This window comes from Rutidosis leptorrhynchoides, chromosome 4 (assembly GCF_046630445.1).
Source record: "Rutidosis leptorrhynchoides isolate AG116_Rl617_1_P2 chromosome 4, CSIRO_AGI_Rlap_v1, whole genome shotgun sequence".
Lineage (NCBI taxonomy): Eukaryota > Viridiplantae > Streptophyta > Magnoliopsida > Asterales > Asteraceae > Rutidosis > Rutidosis leptorrhynchoides.
In genome coordinates this window covers 269,028,880-269,047,362 of record NC_092336.1, presented here as the reverse complement: position 1 = coordinate 269,047,362, position 18,483 = coordinate 269,028,880, and the positions used below count along the sequence as shown (strand labels likewise).

Here is an 18,483-nt window from a genome sequence, read left to right as displayed (position 1 = left end):
TTTCAAAAAACGAAAAAAAAAAAAAGTTTTTGCTTCTCCCCGCTTCCCCCCGAATGGTTACTTCCCTCTTGATCCTACCACTATATATATATATATATATATATATATATATATATATATATATATATATATATATATATATATATATATATAACCAATCGGGGGGAAGCGAAATTTTTTTTTTCTTCGTTTTTTGAAAAAACTTTGTTCACGAACATTATAGATTGGATGAAAATAAGAACATTTAGAAAAGACACTTCGTGATGAATGTTATTATTTTGACGGGAAAACGCTCGAAGAAGTAATATATAACAATTATCGTGTTTTTCGAGCGTATGTTGAGGTTTTAGATATTAGGGTTTAGATATTAAGGTTTATAGGGTTTAGATATTAGGGTTTAGAAATTTAGGGATTAGATTTAGGGTTTAGATTTAGGATTTAGATTGAGTTTTTAACACGAACAGTTTAGAGTTTAGGGTTTAGGGTTTAGGGTTTGGTGTTTTAGGTTTATGGAATAAACCCAAAACACCAAACCCTAAACCCTAAACTCTAAATAGGGCTAAATTTTACTTCACAAAACATGGAAAAAAAACGTTAACATTCTTCACGAACAATATTATCTTGAATGTTATTTTTGTCGACCGTTTTCCCGCCAAAATAATAACATTCATCACGAAGTGTCTTTTCTAAATGTTCTTATTTTCATCCAATCTATAATGTTCGTGAACAAAGTTTTTCAAAAAACAAAAAAAAAAAAATTACTTCCCCCCGATTGGTTACTTCACCATTGATCATGCCCCTATATATATATATATATATATATATATATATATATATATATATATATATGAACGCTAGCTAGGGAGGAGAAGAAAATTACAAAGAGGGCAGCGGTTGCGAGACCACATGGTCCAATTGATCGTAGACTTGCAATATCACAAAGACAACCAATCAAAAGCAAAAGAAATGATAATGTTATCAATAAAATGGCTCTTCTTCATCTTTAATGGGTGATTAGGACGGACATTTTTTATTCGTCATTCATCTTTAATGGGTGATTAGGACGAACATTTTTTATTCGTCAGTACAGTCAGGTTGGATTTGAGGCAGAATGGATAGTAGTAGTTGGGAAAGGAGACTTAAGTTAGCTGAAGCTTGAATTGAAGTCCCTATTTCCTTATTCAGAGTATGTAGCCGCGTTATTCAAGATTCACAGCCCGAACTGATAGGCCTAGTGATGTGACGGAGTTAATTTTAATGTTTTATATTTTATAGTATTTATTATAGTCCCTATGGTGATTAAAGTATGTTACTAGTCTATGGAACAAATTTAATGTTTAATACAACTTTACAGATTAACACATAAGCCTGATAAACGAGTAGAACATTGATTAACAATAATAATCGAACAAAACGAGAGATAAGACAAAACTCTTTAAGAGAGTAGAAAATCACCTCATGTGCATATAAAACGTACACTTCTTATCTCAATAGTTTGGACTTGTATAGCTGTATCTATCATGTACCAAAATCATTTCAAATAAATAAAAAGATTATAAAAGACACCCATCTTTCGTTATCCCCATTAGTATCTCTTGCGTTACAAAGTACGCAATGGATCAACTGCAATGATCATAATTGTGACCCACCATAATTGATGTTGAAGAACTGAGTGCAATGTCGGTTAAGAAAGCACTGGTGGATGTGCATGAGGCGATAACGAATGTTGGTGAGAAGGAGCGCACCAGTAGCAGCAGCAGATGTCCAGAGACAAAAACATAAGATTCATGTCTCACCAGTTATGAAGCTGAGATGTAATACTTTTTGTAACCGGGTGGTATTCAGTGTGTACGTGTTTCTTAGCTTTCTCGGAACCAGGATGTTCAAGCCACTCGTCATATAAGTTTCTTACAATTGAGTTTTCAAAAGGATCAGCTACCAATACCTGACAACAATTAACTTATTAAATTTTACAATTTTTTAGTTATAAAGGTGGTAGCATTCAAGCTTTCGTAAACTAAACCACACAAAACTTATGCTCAAGAATCAAGATTATATTTATTTATATTATGGTTCACCACAAATACTACGAAATGGATAGCATTTAAGCTACAAATGGTGAATAATATACTTTCAATTTTGTTTCAATGTAGGCTATATACCCTAAAAAATATCATTGTAGGTCATAAACTTTAAAAATGTGTGTTGATGTAAACAAAATGTGACTGGTTACCTGCTAAACGGTAAACCTGATTATGTGTCATTTTTTGAACTGAAAAAATTACATGAACAGTTCCTGTAGTTTGATCACTTTGCATGTGCAGTCCCTGAGGCTAACGAACGTTAAAAAGCCCGTCAACACTTCAATTTCTTAACGGCCGTTAAGGTGAGGGACCAACCGCGTAATTTATGATACTTGAGTGACCAACAGAGTCGAAGAAAAACATAAGTGGTAAATGTGAAATCAGAGACAGACGTTAGGGACCAACGTCGTAATTATTTCTTTGCTAAATATTCCTTATTTATCATGTCAAAACTTTATATATGTTGATAATGACACATAAACAACAAGCTCATAACCTATATTAGTTATTCTTTTTATTTTTTATTTTTATTTTTTGTATATAGCCTAAATCGGAACAAAAATGGAAGTATACGACCTATTGATAGCTTTAACCCTTTTTAGTACTTACATTTTCCATATAGGCCGACTCTAAGGCTTGAATTAGTTCTTTGCCAGATTGCCCTGGTTTTGGCTTGAGTTGGCCTCCTCCATTTAAGCACCCTTTACATTTAAAAAAAAAAAAAACAAAAAAAGGCGTAAGAACACATGCCTAAACAGTCTTGAAAATTCAGTATCAACCTAAAGGAAGCTAAATACTCAAATAAGTTAGATTCCAGATGATACCTGAAGGACAAGCCATGATCTCTAAATAGTGGTAGTCAGATTTCCCAATTTTAAGTTTCCTCACTACATTTTGCAAGTTTCTGAAACCATAACATAGCGCAAACTTCAATACGGTTTTACCTTCTACCTGCAAATCAAATTTGCCATTTATAATTAATTAAATTTCATAACTAACATTCTAAAAATCTATTGACATGTTATTTAAAAATAAACAATTATATTATCTAGCTTGTGAAACAACATCAACTTACTTCTAAAGTAACTTCCTGAAAATCAGAGTTTCGAATGGTCCTGAAGTCGAGAGGTCCTTTAATATCATGACCAAAAAGAGTCTTGGCAGCATAACGGAAAATTGTATCCGCATATCCACCTGAACTTCCCCTAACCCCATAAAGATGCCCTTCTTCACTAACATTTGATACTCTGCAAAAATGGTAACATGTATATTATTTTATTTTTTTCTTCAAAAGAATAAAATTCAGATAAGTTTTTTGTTGTTTCGCTTACAATTTATCAAGAGGTGACTCATCCAATTCTCTGAAATCAACTGCTTTTAACTGCACAACCAACGCATAGTAGAGTTAATGAGCATTGATTCCTATAAAAGGAGGTTCCCATGAAAATTTGTGATATCTACTTAATCAGAAAGACAATCGAAAGACCTATTTGCCCATTATCATCATTGCAAATATTCATTTATTTTATTTTGGTGAAGTGAATTTCGGACATTTAAAAAGTTATATACTTCCCTTTCTTAAGGTAAAGGGCTAGTCAAATACTTTACTTACAACTTCGTGCAAGATTCAACCTTGCTACATTCATGAATGGAGGTACAAAAACATAACAAAAGATATTGAACTCACAAATAATTCTTTAATTACCTTTAATAAATCTAAAACCTCTCCAGTTGTCAGAACAGAATCAACCTCTGTAGTCATGTGATCAGATTCGTCTTGGAAAACAAAATCATCCCTGGAAGCCTCAAGCTTTTTATCATAACAGGGCATCACAGTCACATGATATACATCACCTGGACTGTATAGTTTATGAAATTAAAAAACAATAAATCATGCAACTAAATTATATGCATCATCGGCAAATATGCTCACCGGAAGCCTGATTTTTGACATAAATGATGTTTGATGATAGCTCCCATCGATTGTTGGGGGCTCTTCACCGAGGAAATATAAGGCAAGACATATGAACCAAGTGTTTTTTCAGCATAACATATCCAACCTGAAAGTATTATTTATAGGTAAGCAAATTTAAAAAATATAGTAATATATACATGTTATAAATAACAATTAAGGCCATGTTTGATTTTGACTTGATGGGATTAATAGAATGGAAATTAATATAGAGAGTCATTAAGGGATGTTTGTTTTTGACTTTTAAAATAAGATGTGTCATAATGAATAAAATTTAAATAAATGCGAATTTTACATTTAGGTCATAATTTTTAAAATTAATTAGTAACTGCTCTTTTAACTACCCCACAAAAAGGGTTAATTTGGTAAGTAATTTCAATTATTCAAACAGCACATAAAACAAACAATAATTATTTATCAATCACTTATTCCTAACAGACATCTTATACCATATGCAATATTCATTCAGACAATTGAACTTAAAATGAAAAAAAAAAGAAAACGGACGGGCCCCCTAAATCTCAACAAAATAAAAACCACAGCCAAACAGGTATTCTATACTAAGTTAAGCATACCCGGACATGCAGATGATATCATGGGAAGATATGATGGAGAGTCCTTCTCATCTGACCGACTTTGTTTATAACGTGATATGAATTCATTACAAGATTCAATAAGAGACAAGTCTCTACTACAGCTGGTATCATATACGGCATTAACTCCCAAAGACTTGAACAATGTCGTTAGTTTCCTGAAAACCTGAAACTCGCATTTACTTAATTTAACAAAAGTACAAACTTGATAATCGATTTCCATAAAGATTCACATCACATTGTAGGATAACTGTAAGAAAATATGTCCATCTATAGAAACAATTATATGAATAAGCTTTATGCTCGTCTAAGAAAGCTATCTAATTACACAACTACTATCCTCAACATGATTCATATTTAATAGTAACTTACCTGAACTGGAGAAAGACCGTAATGCACAGCAATGGAAGCCCTAGATTGTGGTGAAAGAGAGACAATAACAGTTTTTCCATTATTTAAATTCAAAAGAAATTCATCCAAGCTTTGCTTCTCTAGCATAACAGTCTCAGCAGAAGTTATGCATCCACTGCATATGATTATAATTTATAATTATAACAATTATAAGAATATAAACACAAATAGCACATGTGTGAATACATAAAAAGGGGTACCTGCATGCTAAGCAATCCTTGAGTGAGATTTTTACTGGATCTGTTTCAAACGTTTGAATTGCAGGTGTTGCTTTTGTCGCCTTCTGCTCAAGAAAACTTGGTCAGGTAATTTGCAGATATAGAGATTATACTCAATTCAGCATTAAGCTATAATAAAAAATTCAATCATAATCAAGTTTTTTAAGATCATCTTGCTTTAGACAGAGTCTTGCTACTGTCTTAATGATCAATGAGCTGTACAGTTCAAATTTAAATTTAGACCACCTATATAAAAAAAGGATTTCTTCTATCAGTGACGCATACACGCATATTTATAGCAGGTGCTGTTTTTGACACCTGCTTCAAATAGCCGTTGTTCGATCACGAACAAATTCTTGAATGGACTAAAGCCCTGAAGTGATAGCACCTCTATTACTAATAAATAGTTACAAGTTTCCTACATATTCCTACCGGTAAGCTTCGTATTTTAGAGCATAATACTTGTAAAAATAAAAAGTAAAAAAAAATGGCGTCAAAATTGTAACATAATTCTTGTCAAAGTATAATAGGTTTGCGTCTATAAAGCTTAGCTGTTTCTGTAGAAACACAAAATTATTTATCTCAAACTAACTGGCACGAACAAAACTGTTCTTAAGAATATCACTCATAATAAAGACCGGAGTCGTTAACTCGTGTTACAACTTGTGACTCGGTATCCCTTTATTTAACTGTGAGAACAATTATATGGGACAGGAGGAGTAAAACTAAACTGAAATTAGAACATTCATATTTGTTCTTGCATCGACATGAATTCCTATAAATATACAAATTCTTAACGCGATTAAAACATCATCTTGCTCTAAAGTTCACAAATGTAGACAATCTTCTTATAAACATTCTATAATCAGTATTGATTTCTAAGGCGAAACATACTAGGAACATGTTCCATGTTTTGTGGTAAGCTGGAAAATTGGCTAAAATCAACAACGATCAATATAGATATAGTAATCTGTAATAAACTAGGGTTAGAAGCAACTATTTATTGCCATCAAGCATAACAGAACTACTACAGCATATAAAAGGATGATAATAAAAGAAAAGTATATAATTTAATAAGCTAAAAATAAGATATTTAAGCACATAGGGCTTAGAAATTAGAATACTATTACTACCTTTGGTTTATCGACGAGCCTGTCGGAACCTGATTTCATAGAAACAACACAGCCTTGTGATGGTGCGATGAAATCATTAAGGTCTCCGATTCGAAGTGTAGCCGAAAATTTGTCAGACATGATTTTAGAATTCAGTTAGTAATTGATTGATTGAGTGTCAAAATTGTGCGTTGATTTGATCGTGTGTGTATATTGATTGATTGATTGATACTGAAACGAAACGTTGTTAGGTTAAGTTTTGATTTTTAGAGTTAGAAATTGGGAAAATATCATAAACAAATAGGATAGGATTCCGCGGGGTTTGACTGTGTACGGCGGTGGAAGAATGATTACGTCATTAACCTAAATGGAAAGTAGGAATATGAAGTTATGAACGAGCCTGATATGGGCCGAGTAGGTAATCCCGATAAAAAAAACACCTCATCTCAAACTCGAATTCATATCCAACTGTGGGTGGCGATTCCAGGATTGTAATTCAATGGGGGTATCGAATTTTTTTTTTTTTCCAGTAATGCTATTTTAGTGGTACTTTATTTTTAAAAAACTAAAAATTCAAAAAACATATGGGAACCGAGTAGTTAAATTTAAGGGTGTTCTATAGAATTTAAGAGAAAAACTATCGATCCGAAAAATATATGGAATCCTGCAGTTAAATTTAGTGGTGTCCTACAAAATTTAAAGAGTATTTTTTACTAAAAAGTTTTAAACTAGCGGTGTCCGTGACCTCACACGGTTACAAGTAAACTCGCCACTGCTGACGGGTTCTCATTACTTGTTGATAAGTTAATGGGTCTTATTGACGTACGAAGAAGTACTTTTGATAAATATTAAAACTAGTTGGCTCGTTGAAACATAACGTTGCTCATAAAAGTGAAAATAAGAACGTTGCTTATAAAAGTGAAAATAAGAAAGTGTTAGTTGATATATTTACACAAATACGTAGAAACAACAACTTAATCCTCCGAAAATGATGGTGTCTCGAAAAATAGTCATTCTAAAAACGTTGCTCGACAGCAAAACGATCTATTCGTAAACGTCGTGTTTTCGTGTTAGGACAAGATGTCTCGGCTACATCTTCATCCATAAATTTAGCTTTACGAGTACCTTAAGCGTGTTGTACCCGCATTCGACTTAGTGTTGGCTCTTCGTTAAGCTGTGCCTCTTAGTTGATTTGGTTCACCTTGGTGTTGGCTCTTTGTTAAGCTTCTTTAAGCTGATTTGGCTAAACGATTTGTTATTAAATGTGTTAAGTGTGTTATCGTTTCTTTAGAGAAACATAAGTTTATGATCTTGCGTGTTTACTTATTCATATACATACTAAAGCTTGTGATCATCATTAAAACATACATTACTATGATGTTTGAATATTATCATTGATATGCCACCATCATTTTTATCTCACATTATTATGGGACGGGTTGTTAGTTGTTACATGATACGCTTACATAAATGTAGTAAACTACTCATGATAATCTTTAGGGCTATACTCGAGGGAGTAACTTTTGATTAAAATCAACTAATTAAAGCGGTTTTTTTAATAAAACGGATTTATCTTTCTTTCTTTTTCTTAAACGGATTTATCTTTCTTTCTTTTTCTTATTGACATAACTGCTCATACACTCATGATTTACAGTATTGTTTAGAATATTAAATTATTACAAACAGAAACTTCCTCAGGTACTCAAAGTAAATTTTTTTTTTTTTTTTTTTTTTTTTGAAAAGCAAGAAACTATTTTATAAATTATACTACGTAAGTAAAAGTAATTTACAAGTGTATTTTTATTGGGCTGCTACACTTATATTGATGTCAACCAACTTAAGTCATCAAGATGAAGGGGTCATATATATATTGATGTCCTCGCATTATCCCAATATCCTCACCAAGGTTGCAAAATTCGCTATTCGTGGATTAATCGGTGGGGACTTTGAAAGGATTAATCGGTAATCCGTGGATTAATCGGAGATTAATCGGATTGTACTGTATACATTTAAATATAAAATATTAAAAATTTTATGTGTAACTATAGAAAAAACCATAAATATAAAGACAATTTTTAACATAATTGTCTAAAATTGTTCATTTTGCTTCAAAACTATAAAATTATAGTTTAAATTCATGTTAAAATGTTAACCATTTTTTACTTTGACTGACTTTGAATACCAAATTCGATTTTGATCCATCAATTGACGTTGACCGTTTAATTAAATGGATTTTTGGAAATCGGAACGAATTGCTCTTAAAAATGATTAATCGGGGATTAATCGACGAGTAATCGGGTTTTTACAACACTGATCCTCACAAAAGACTTCAAGTTAGGACCACCGACCACCATAGGTAAACATCTTCAGGGTGACAGATCAGTTTGATATATATCCCAGAAAGCACCAAGGCTAATGGCATCAGTTCTGTGTCACAATTAATCACAACAGTTTAATACATGCATAATTGCATAAAGTTATTACAGCCATTGTTTTAGGTGTGAATGATAAACATATTAAAATTACAAACACGAAATGCGCACATAAAAACAACCTAGCCATGCTTACAAACCACCGAACATACTCAAACTGAACCAAGTGAACGAATATCACTCGATTGACCATCTCCTTTCGAGGGTGGTGCAGTATACATGTTCTTCAACAGATCTTGGATCTTATTATACATCATAATCTGTGAAGGCTGTTCACTAGCACCAACGCTGCTTTGTAACGGCCGTGATGAACTCTCTTGTAACTTCATTTTCTCAACTAAATACTGTTTTTCAGCTTCGGCCTCATGTAATCGCTGTTTTAAATACCTACTTGCATAATCTTCTTCCGATTTCTCAGCTTTAGCAAGTGCGATTCTCTGCAATCGCTCGGCTTCACGTCTAGCCTCACTCGCCTTTAAGTCAAACATTTCGGCTTCAGCCTGTTTAAGCCTTACAATGCCTTCGAGTTCATCGACTTGTTGTTTCTTCTTTTGTCTTTCCATTTTAAGTGCTGCAACTTCTCGAGCTTTGTCTTTAAGTTCTTGATCGCATGCCTCGAAAGCTAAACGTGCTTTCTTTGTCGCACGTACTTTTTCTTCTTCCACCATTTCCATTTTTTTAATTGCTTCTTGTACCACGTCTGCAATTCGGTTGCATGCTTCTTGTGGGGCCATTAGTTGACCATCCCCGTTTTCTTGAAGCTTTGTGGGGTCCATGTCAAACTCTGCACAAGATATCAAAAGAAGCTTATAGCATCTAGTATTTTGATGCTGATCATCTTATTATTAATTTACTTGAAGTCACAATAATCAGGGTTTCATGCTCTTTGGATAAAGAGAGATTCTGCTACTGATTAGCTGCAAGGATTAACTAAAACTACCAACTTACTACCCCTCATCCTAACCTAATTTGAGGTACTTATACTTCCATGTTACAAAAATCTCTCCCTTTGTCACATAACTGAAGATATATTAAAATTACCTATTTACTAGAGCTGTAAATGAGCCGAGCTACTCGAGCTCGGCTCGTTAAAAACTCGATTCGAGCCGAGCCTAAACAAGCTCGAGCTCGAGTTCGAGCTCGAGCTCGAGTTCGAGCTCGAGCCTAACTTAGGGCTCGTCTAACAAACAAGCTTGAGCTCGAGCCTCAAATGTCGAGCTCGTTTAAGCTCGCGAGCCTATACGAGCTTTTACATACATTTATATATATAATTAATTAATTATAAATATTATAAATATAAATAATTTGTTACGTATTAATTCTAATTTAAAATATAAATAATATCACAATATATGAAACTTTTGTTTACCCGATGCGGCCATCTCGAGACCCCAAACCCAATAAGGATAACACCCCAATTTCTTTTCCCAACATGACTACTGGAGCTCTCATCTTTTCAACTTCTCAATTTTTATTTACCCCTTCTTCGTCTCCCTTTGCATCTTTAATGCTAAAATCTGTTTTTTCTATGCACTCGTTCCTTCCGCAGTCTCAAAATCCGAATTTCAAATTACATCAAGAAATCACTTAATCCATAAAAATCCGTCAACCACTTCATGTATATGCATGATGTTCATAGCTTCACTTTTAGAGTTGTATATTTATAAGTTGTAATATCTACTATAGTTATAGTTATTGTTGTTATTATTATTATATCATCCTTATTTCTGCACAATGACATACAGAAGCATACAGTTTGGGTGAGTTCGTCATGGAAAGTTTATAATCATCTCCAGTATAAAACATTATCTTGCAGTTCGAGACGATATGCATATGCAGTCTTTAGTGTTATTGATGACGTAATACTCATATGTATATGTATCTATATATGTTACTGTATATTGTAAACTTTAAATTCATACAGATTATACTTATAATGGATATGCCTTCAAAGAATGTAAAAAATCTTGTGTTTGAATTTTTATGAATGCAAACCAGGTGAATCATGTTTGTGGCTAATTAAACTTGAAATCTAAACTCCATACCCTTTAACGAGCTTACTCAAGTAAATTGACGAGCTCAATATTTACGTAACGAGTCGGGCTTAAATCGAGCTAAAATGCGTTTAAGTTTTTAAAAATAAACGAGCTTATAACGAGCCGAGCTTGAGCTTTTAACATATATCACGAGCCGAGCTCGAGCTGAAAAATTAAAGCTCGAGTCGAGCCGAGCTCGAGCTTTATGAAGATCAAACGAGCCGAGCTCGAACACTACCAAGCTCGAGCTCGGCTCGTTTACACCCCTACTATTTACCCCTCATTTCAATCTAATGTGCATTTCAGAAAATCACTCATTTTTTACGTAATTAAAGATATTCTAAAACTACCCATTTACCCATTGTTTCAACCTAATTCGAGAGATTTACATTTCCAGTTCACATCAACATGTCTCCTCCTTTCATACAAAGGACAATGCATGAAAACTTTGTATCACTTCAATACAAGTTATCAAGCAAACTTTACGAACTTTCGCTCTTCTTTATTTTTACCTAATTATCCGATCCGGAAAACTTAATATCACATAATCACATCTAATCTAATACACAATGAGCATAAGTCTAACAGAACGAAAGCAAATCAGCGGTAGAATTAAGAATATGTAATTGACAGTATAGATATAACTATTAGAAGGTGCTTCACTACTATTTAAGCAGTTTTACTATGTAGTATTAAGAAAAAAAATCTACTCCCTCCATCGGGAAATAACTTTCCCATTTAACTTTTAAAGTATTTCTTTTTCATCTTTGACTTTCAATATTTTTGCTTGTGTTGTATAAAACTTGATGAGTGAAACTTATATCAATGAAAACATGTTTAAAATCGAGTCCATTCACATAAATTTCATCAAATAATATTTAACAACAAAAATATTGTAAGTCAATGTTGAGGAAGAAAGACTTTCAATAGTCAAATGAGACACTTGGTTTGGGACGGAGGGAGTATAATATATACTGCAAAGGTAAAAGGTAAAAGGATTTCCCTGTTCGGGCTACCCGGGAAAGGTAAAAGCGAGTAATCCGACCCCATACTCTGATGTATGTAGCCCAGCAGGATTACTCTCTGGTTGTTTCCAACCCATCCCTGGCTGTTTCCAACCAATCCCTGGCCAGTGGCCACCACTAAATATTCGTCCTAGACGGGATTCGAACCAGAGACCTCTTGCAAGGAGCTCAGGGCCCCACAACCACTGGGCTATCTAGTGATATATACTGCATGACTATCAATTACCTTGAAAAAAGGACAATATAGCTTTGGAAGCCACAGGTTCAGCTATCCCACTTTTCAACTTTTCCGCAAGTTCTCCACACTTCCAGTAAAGTTTCCTTCCTCTCGGTTCCTCACATCTTTGAAAAATTCTACTCACATATTCAAGTTCTCTAACTAAACCTTCCCGGTCCCACAACGGTGCACAATGGTGAAACACATCTTTGACCCAACCAAATAACTCTGACGTCCTCATACACGCTCGACACCTAAAAAGCATCTCTCCTGTAGTCCCTCCATTTACAGCGGGCCCCATCCCAATCTGTGCATTGTGTATCGCACAATCTGTGTGTGTCCAGTGAGAACACAAATCACACCCAATCCATCTGCAAGTATTCACTTCAAAATCGAACTTGCTACAAATCACACACATGCAGAGGCTACAAAAACCGTTCCTTTTTGAGCAAATTTCACATGTACAATTTTCGGCTGGAATTTGGTTACCACATGCTATGTTTCTGCACCTTTTGTATAAAAAGATCTCAATCAAAGAAGCGTGCGATAAACTAACAGTTGGATGTAAAAATGCTAAAATTCCAGTCTTGATAGCGACTAATATTTCTAGCTGTCCACGATGCGCCATTACAAGACTTTTTTCAGTCAAATCGGTTCTACTTAAAACCATTTTTTGCAGAAAAACAAATTCTTCTCTATGTTGATGACCACCCATTCCTTCAATAAGACCACGAAGATCGTTTTTTAACTTATCTAAAAACTCATCAGGAAGATGATGCATTCGGTCTGCAATTACATCAACTCTCTCTTTAGAAATGTCTCTCAGAGTCATTCTATCCGAGTTCGATATATGGCGAATTACCGAATGGTCAGCGGACCCGTTTTGACGTTCTTTTGCCTTTTCTCTCTCTAGCTGCTTAGACAGCATTAAAGCATCACTTGTTGGCCAGGTTTCACGCGAACTAGCACTTTCTGTTGGTGAGTCTCTTATCTGCTCAGAATTGGATCCATCTGCTGGAACAAGGGATAAAGAAGTATGCAGGACACCGGACCGTGGTTGCTGACGTGGCGGCAACATATTTGTTTAAGTTGATAGCTGAACTAATACCTACAAGAGCCAATTAATTGATTATCATATATCTATCATGATAGTGAAGATCAGTAATAACCACAAAACTCATCAGAATATCACGATAATGCATATACAATGTTTGTACAGTACAAGAAACATTCTATGTTAATCGAAAATTTCCTGAATAGTAGTCAAATTGACAAGAACAACAATGATCTTCAACCACTTATTTCCTCATAAAAACACCAAATTTACAAAAAGTCCAAAACCACCCAATTGAGTGGGAGAAATCAGTGAAATCTAGTACATTAAAAGTGCATTCATTTACTTATCATTTGTGGTTTAAAACAAGAAAATAAGAATGGCAGAATAATCAGTTAACAAGCTCAGATAAGTCTAACAGCTGCTTTAAAAGTAAGGATGGAAATCAAGCAACAGTAAGCAGTCAAAATCTAGCTCCATAAAGAAACCCCCAAATTTCATAAAATAACGTCTACAAAACCATACAATGATCACAACAAAATAACAATTTTAACAAAATCACTTTAATTTCAAGCTCAAAAAGCAACTTCAATTTCAATTACATGCAAATTGAATGATGGAATTAAATAGCCCGAGATTCTATAATCAAAAACAAAACCCTAATTAAGGATAGTTCACAAATAGGTGATCAAATCAGAGCAAATTACTACGTAACGAAACGCAATGTAAGTCTAATCATTTAGGTCAAATTCAAACTAATTAAACTCGAGATGCAAAAATTAGAATACAGTCATTATACTCACCAGGAAACAAATTTCTTCGATTTGATGAGAAATTAAACAAATGGAGTTCAAAATCAAGTCAACGAAGGGAGAGAGAAACGCGTGAATATTAGATTTTTCCTCTTGTAATATTTAATTTGAATAGAACAAGTAAACCCTAATTTTGATTTTGATTTTGATTTTGATGAGTTGTACTATAGAATGAAACCGGTCCTTGGAGTCGTTGAACCAGTGTGTTTTTATGTGTTGACCGGTTCAGCCGGTCATCAGCCTCGGCGGCCTGATATTTTAACATTATTTATTCAGCGTTGTTTGACTTTTTTGGACCACAGCTAAGCTACGATTCTATCCCTTTATTTTACAATAATCCCCCTAGATTATGATATGGAGACATAATACACCCAGAAAAAAGTAGCTGAGAATGATTTTGATTTAAGATCGATAACCACAGCGTGTATAACTTCAATTACATTTGGAAATGCATTTTTTTTTCCAAGAAAAAACAATAAACTTTTGTAACCAAAAGAAAGCTTCGTCAAAAAAAATGAAAAGTGAAAACTCCTAAAACATACAATCTCAACGCAAACCACCGAACTCGAGTATAACAATACAACTTATTAAAAAGAACTCACAAACATAATACAAATGAAGGCGATGCATATACAACCAAAAGAAACATACAAAAAGAGGGTAACCAATATAACAACAAGAGAAAGATTAAAAACCATCGAAAGGAAGCAAACATAAACCAAAAGAACGCATCGAATACACGAACAACTATCGTTGACGAATTCTGCAAATTGTTTGGCCCCAAGAACCGGCCGTCTTCTTATTTGCTTTTTGATTTGAACCGGAGCCTTAGCTAGCCGTTCGAATTGATAGGGATTGCTTTAACTTCTCACCCTCCATATTATTCATCATTTCGTCGAAAACAGCAAAAGCAGAAGCCGACACAGGATTCAACTCCTTCACACTAGACTCCTTGATCAATGATTTTTCTACCAAAAGATTTATCGAATTTTGAAGCAACGGAAGCGAAATCGTTCGACCACGTCTTGTCAAAACCAATACTACAATCTCAGATTCATTCAGACGATTCGATACAATCCTCAACATCGAAGAGGAACCCACAAACACCTTAGAGATCGGAGCAATGTCATCGGCCTTCTCATCAAGAAGAGTAACCGAATCATGATCCGGCAATGAAGTCGTGGCAATCCAAACTAAAATATCTTTATAAAGTGGTCTATGATTAAATCAAAGGCGAAACATTCCGCTTAACACTATTGATTATCACTTTTGATTATCACCTTTGATCAATTTGGTTATGTTGTATCACCTTTGGTCTATTGTGTTAACACAATAACATATTTGATGTTATAAATATGGTATAGGGTTGTAGAATATGATAACTAGATTGTTCCTTAAATCGTGATAACACTTTCCTAATTAAGTTTTTCGATCCTATTAGTCTCATGTTGTACGAAATCTTTATTGAGATAAGACAATGATGTGTTTATCGTCTAGAATAAAAGATAATAAATCAAACAATTATGGAGAGTATATTATGTAGGTTGGGTGTGGAAAATATCTCAAAATCCGTAACCTTTGTTCCAGAAATAGAGTTTTCTATTTATATTAGTTGAAAATGTGCAATAGAAGAGTTGCAACCTTTAATAAAAGTCACAATCAAATGACACAACCCTTGGTAAAAGACACCCTTAAAATGGTATATTATAGGCTTAAATTCCATGAAAAATCGTACCTTAACTTCCAAGAAAACTGTGCAATCATTAGTGAACCGTTACAACATTTCAGTCAAGAATTGGCACTTGTTACATGCAGCCCGTCCTGGAACGGCGTGCCAAAATATTTCTGTCAATGTAGCCACCTAATGGCACGACGTGCCACTGCTCATTCAGGTCAGGACTGTCAAGTTTAAGCCTTTTTCAAGATTACCAATCTCACTTTCGACTTCAAAAAATCTATTTTACTTTTTACGAACGTGTACTCCAAACTTCACTGAATCCGTTTTAAAGTATTAATAGATAGCTAATACTTTTCACATAGTAAATCCAAATCACTAAAATGTTTATTGATCACATTAAAATCATCAACAAATCACCCCCATTTTAGTGTAATCCTTGATTTACTAAAATTTCAACAGACAAACAAACCAATGCATATGGAAATGTTCAGAAATTAAATTTTCATCTTAGTATATTACACATTCAAAAAGGGGTGTTCTAAGAATTGAACCCGTCAATCCATGTGAAAACGGATATACATATCAACTTTGTACTCTCTATAATACAAATTTGACACCTTACAAGCCATGTGTCTCAATCCATTCATGAACATATATATTATAAAACTAAATCCCAAGGTTTCTTGAAGCGGCAAAACTTCATGTCCATATATGTTGTTCTCTTTAATCTTGCTCCTGTAATGCAATTTTTCAAGAAAACTATTAAGAATTAGACTTCAACCTCACTTTATCTTGCACATCCAAACACATACCTTTGGATCATGTAATACACGTGTTAAAATCTTTAGAAAGTAGGCTTTCCACATTGAATTTATCTCCTAACGTTGTACTAGAAAGGAATTGGGTATTCCACTTTGGAAGATCTAACTGGACTTTAATCTCACACCAATTGTCGACTTGTGCACTAAGTCCCTGGTTAGTCCTTTGGTTAGAAGATCTGCCAGATTTTGTTGTGACCTAACAAAATCTAACAGAAAACACTCCATTCGTGATCAACTCACAAACCATACTGTGTTCAACACCTAAGTGTCTAGACTTTCCGTTATACAATTGACTATATGCCTTAAATAAAGTAGAAACACCATCACAATGTATACACATAGGAGATATAGGCTTTAACCACAGAGGAATCTTATAGATCAAGTTCCTTAACCATTCATCTCCATGACCATGATTACTTGAATACTCTATTCATAGCATTCCAGGTGAGTACCAAGATTACTTATAAACCTACTTAGTTTCCTCACATCATAAGCAATATCGGGTCCAGTACTAATGATAACATACATGTAAGTAACTAGAGGGGGGTGAATAGTTACTTGATACGTTTTTAACTCTTTTTCGATTGATCACCAAATTCGATTTGACTTTTGATCAACCAACTCAACTCAAACTTGATGTGTGTAGTGTATATGTTCAAAATGATAAATGAAGCAATGTAAAGAACATATACACAAGGATTTATAGTGGTTCGGGTGGATGTTAACTAATCCACCATAATCCACTCCCCGATTACACTAATCGGGATTTGTTGCTTCACTAAGCACTTTTCTCCAAACTCGGTGGAGATCCGATTTACAAGTCTTCAACTTCTTTGGTAGACAACAAACCTAATCTTTCTATCCATTTGAAAGATCAACTCCAACCTAGATCAACTTGTCTTCACCTTGGACAAGTATTAACCTCCAAATAAGATTAATCAACTTCCTAAGTCCCTTTAAGGAAGTAGATCACTAAGCTAGCTTATGCTTCTACTAATTAAAGTTACAAGACTTATACACTTTGCAATGATGATCCTAAGACAATTCTAGGACATACATTACATTAAGTAAACTCACAAGATAAATGATTTTGATTAGTAAGTTTACAACAATCCAATTCTATATCTATGAGATCATAGAATCTTCTCTTGCTTGATCACATTTGAGTAGTAATTGATGCACTTGTGATCACTGGAAATAAGCCTTTGAAATATGCAAGAGGGTCAGCTTCAAATGCTCTTAAATGTTTTCCTTTTATAGTGGGATTCAAAAAGTGGCCGTTGATACACGGTTGCCTTCACGGTCGACCGTAGTGCGACCGTGCGTGCTCCAGTCCAAATTTAGTATCCGTTGTATAGCCGTTTGACTCAAATTTGAACACCACATTTTGGCACCTTTACTCCTTCTAGCACCTGCAAAAGAAACCAAACATCCTATACAAGTACTATATGCATTAAGTGTGTGAGATTTGGTCTTAATGCATGAAAGTGACTAATCATTCCAAAAGTGGCAAACCCAACATTCTTGGAGAAGTGTCTTGATTGATATTTTGGTTACTCTCAGTTTGATCAAGACTTAGTTAGTCACTTTAATGCTCTTGGTTCAATTCTAAAGACTAGTCACTATGTCATTAACTTCCCAGTTTCAATTAATCACAAGTCGTGTTCTTTTTGAGTTTAGTTAGAGATTAAGAATACTGTCTCTATAAGATAATCATGAAGTATGTAGAGACATCAAGGTTAAGTCATAAGCAATCACCCTTAGTTACTTAGGCTAGACCAAATAGACAATTGACTATACTTTCATTGTGAACCATTTTACACTTAATCTATTGGAGTAGGTTAGTTACTTGAATCCTAACTAGTGAGCACATAGCAAACATATTAATCAAGTTGACAAGTTTATGAGTATTAATCATATTGGCAAGTAGCAAGTAATACTCACATAGCAAAAGATAGTTATTCTAGGATCAATCATATAGATACTTGCACAACTTATATTTCAAGTTCTTAACTAGT

General features: G+C 34.0%; 2 protein-coding genes across 2 annotated transcripts; both read right to left on the bottom strand.

Moving 5' to 3' along the window:
• Positions 1 to 1,374: 1,374 nt before the first annotated feature.
• Positions 1,375 to 6,738, bottom strand: LOC139843543 (protein NAR1-like). Its single transcript, XM_071833646.1, has 11 exons — positions 6,412 to 6,738; positions 5,261 to 5,343; positions 5,022 to 5,175; positions 4,632 to 4,815; positions 4,018 to 4,144; positions 3,790 to 3,943; positions 3,416 to 3,465; positions 3,160 to 3,331; positions 2,909 to 3,035; positions 2,694 to 2,785; positions 1,375 to 1,945 (listed from the first exon to the last, which is right to left on the bottom strand). Exons 1-11 carry the CDS (start codon positions 6,529 to 6,531, stop codon positions 1,793 to 1,795), a joined length of 1,416 nt encoding a protein of 471 aa, XP_071689747.1. The 5' UTR covers positions 6,532 to 6,738; the 3' UTR covers positions 1,375 to 1,792.
• Positions 6,739 to 8,784: 2,046 nt separating this feature from the next.
• LOC139843542 (OBERON-like protein) lies at positions 8,785 to 14,154 on the bottom strand. The gene is made up of 3 exons (XM_071833645.1): positions 13,958 to 14,154; positions 12,110 to 13,208; positions 8,785 to 9,606 (listed from the first exon to the last, which is right to left on the bottom strand). Exons 2-3 carry the CDS (start codon positions 13,176 to 13,178, stop codon positions 8,975 to 8,977), a joined length of 1,701 nt encoding a protein of 566 aa, XP_071689746.1. The 5' UTR covers positions 13,179 to 13,208; positions 13,958 to 14,154; the 3' UTR covers positions 8,785 to 8,974.
• Positions 14,155 to 18,483: the final 4,329 nt, after the last annotated feature.

Coding starts and splice junctions, on each gene's coding strand:
- LOC139843543 (XM_071833646.1), bottom strand. CDS start 6,531: ATGTCTGACAAATTTTCGGCTACACTTCGAATCGGAGACCTTAATGAT. Junction 3,332..3,415: donor GAGTCACCTCTTGATAAATT/GTAAGCGAAACA, acceptor CCATTTTTGCAG/AGTATCAAATGTTAGTGAAG. Junction 1,946..2,693: donor AGTCGGCCTATATGGAAAAT/GTAAGTACTAAA, acceptor AATTGTTGTCAG/GTATTGGTAGCTGATCCTTT.
- LOC139843542 (XM_071833645.1), bottom strand. CDS start 13,178: ATGTTGCCGCCACGTCAGCAACCACGGTCCGGTGTCCTGCATACTTCT. Junction 9,607..12,109: donor TATATTGTCCTTTTTTCAAG/GTAATTGATAGT, acceptor TATCTTGTGCAG/AGTTTGACATGGACCCCACA.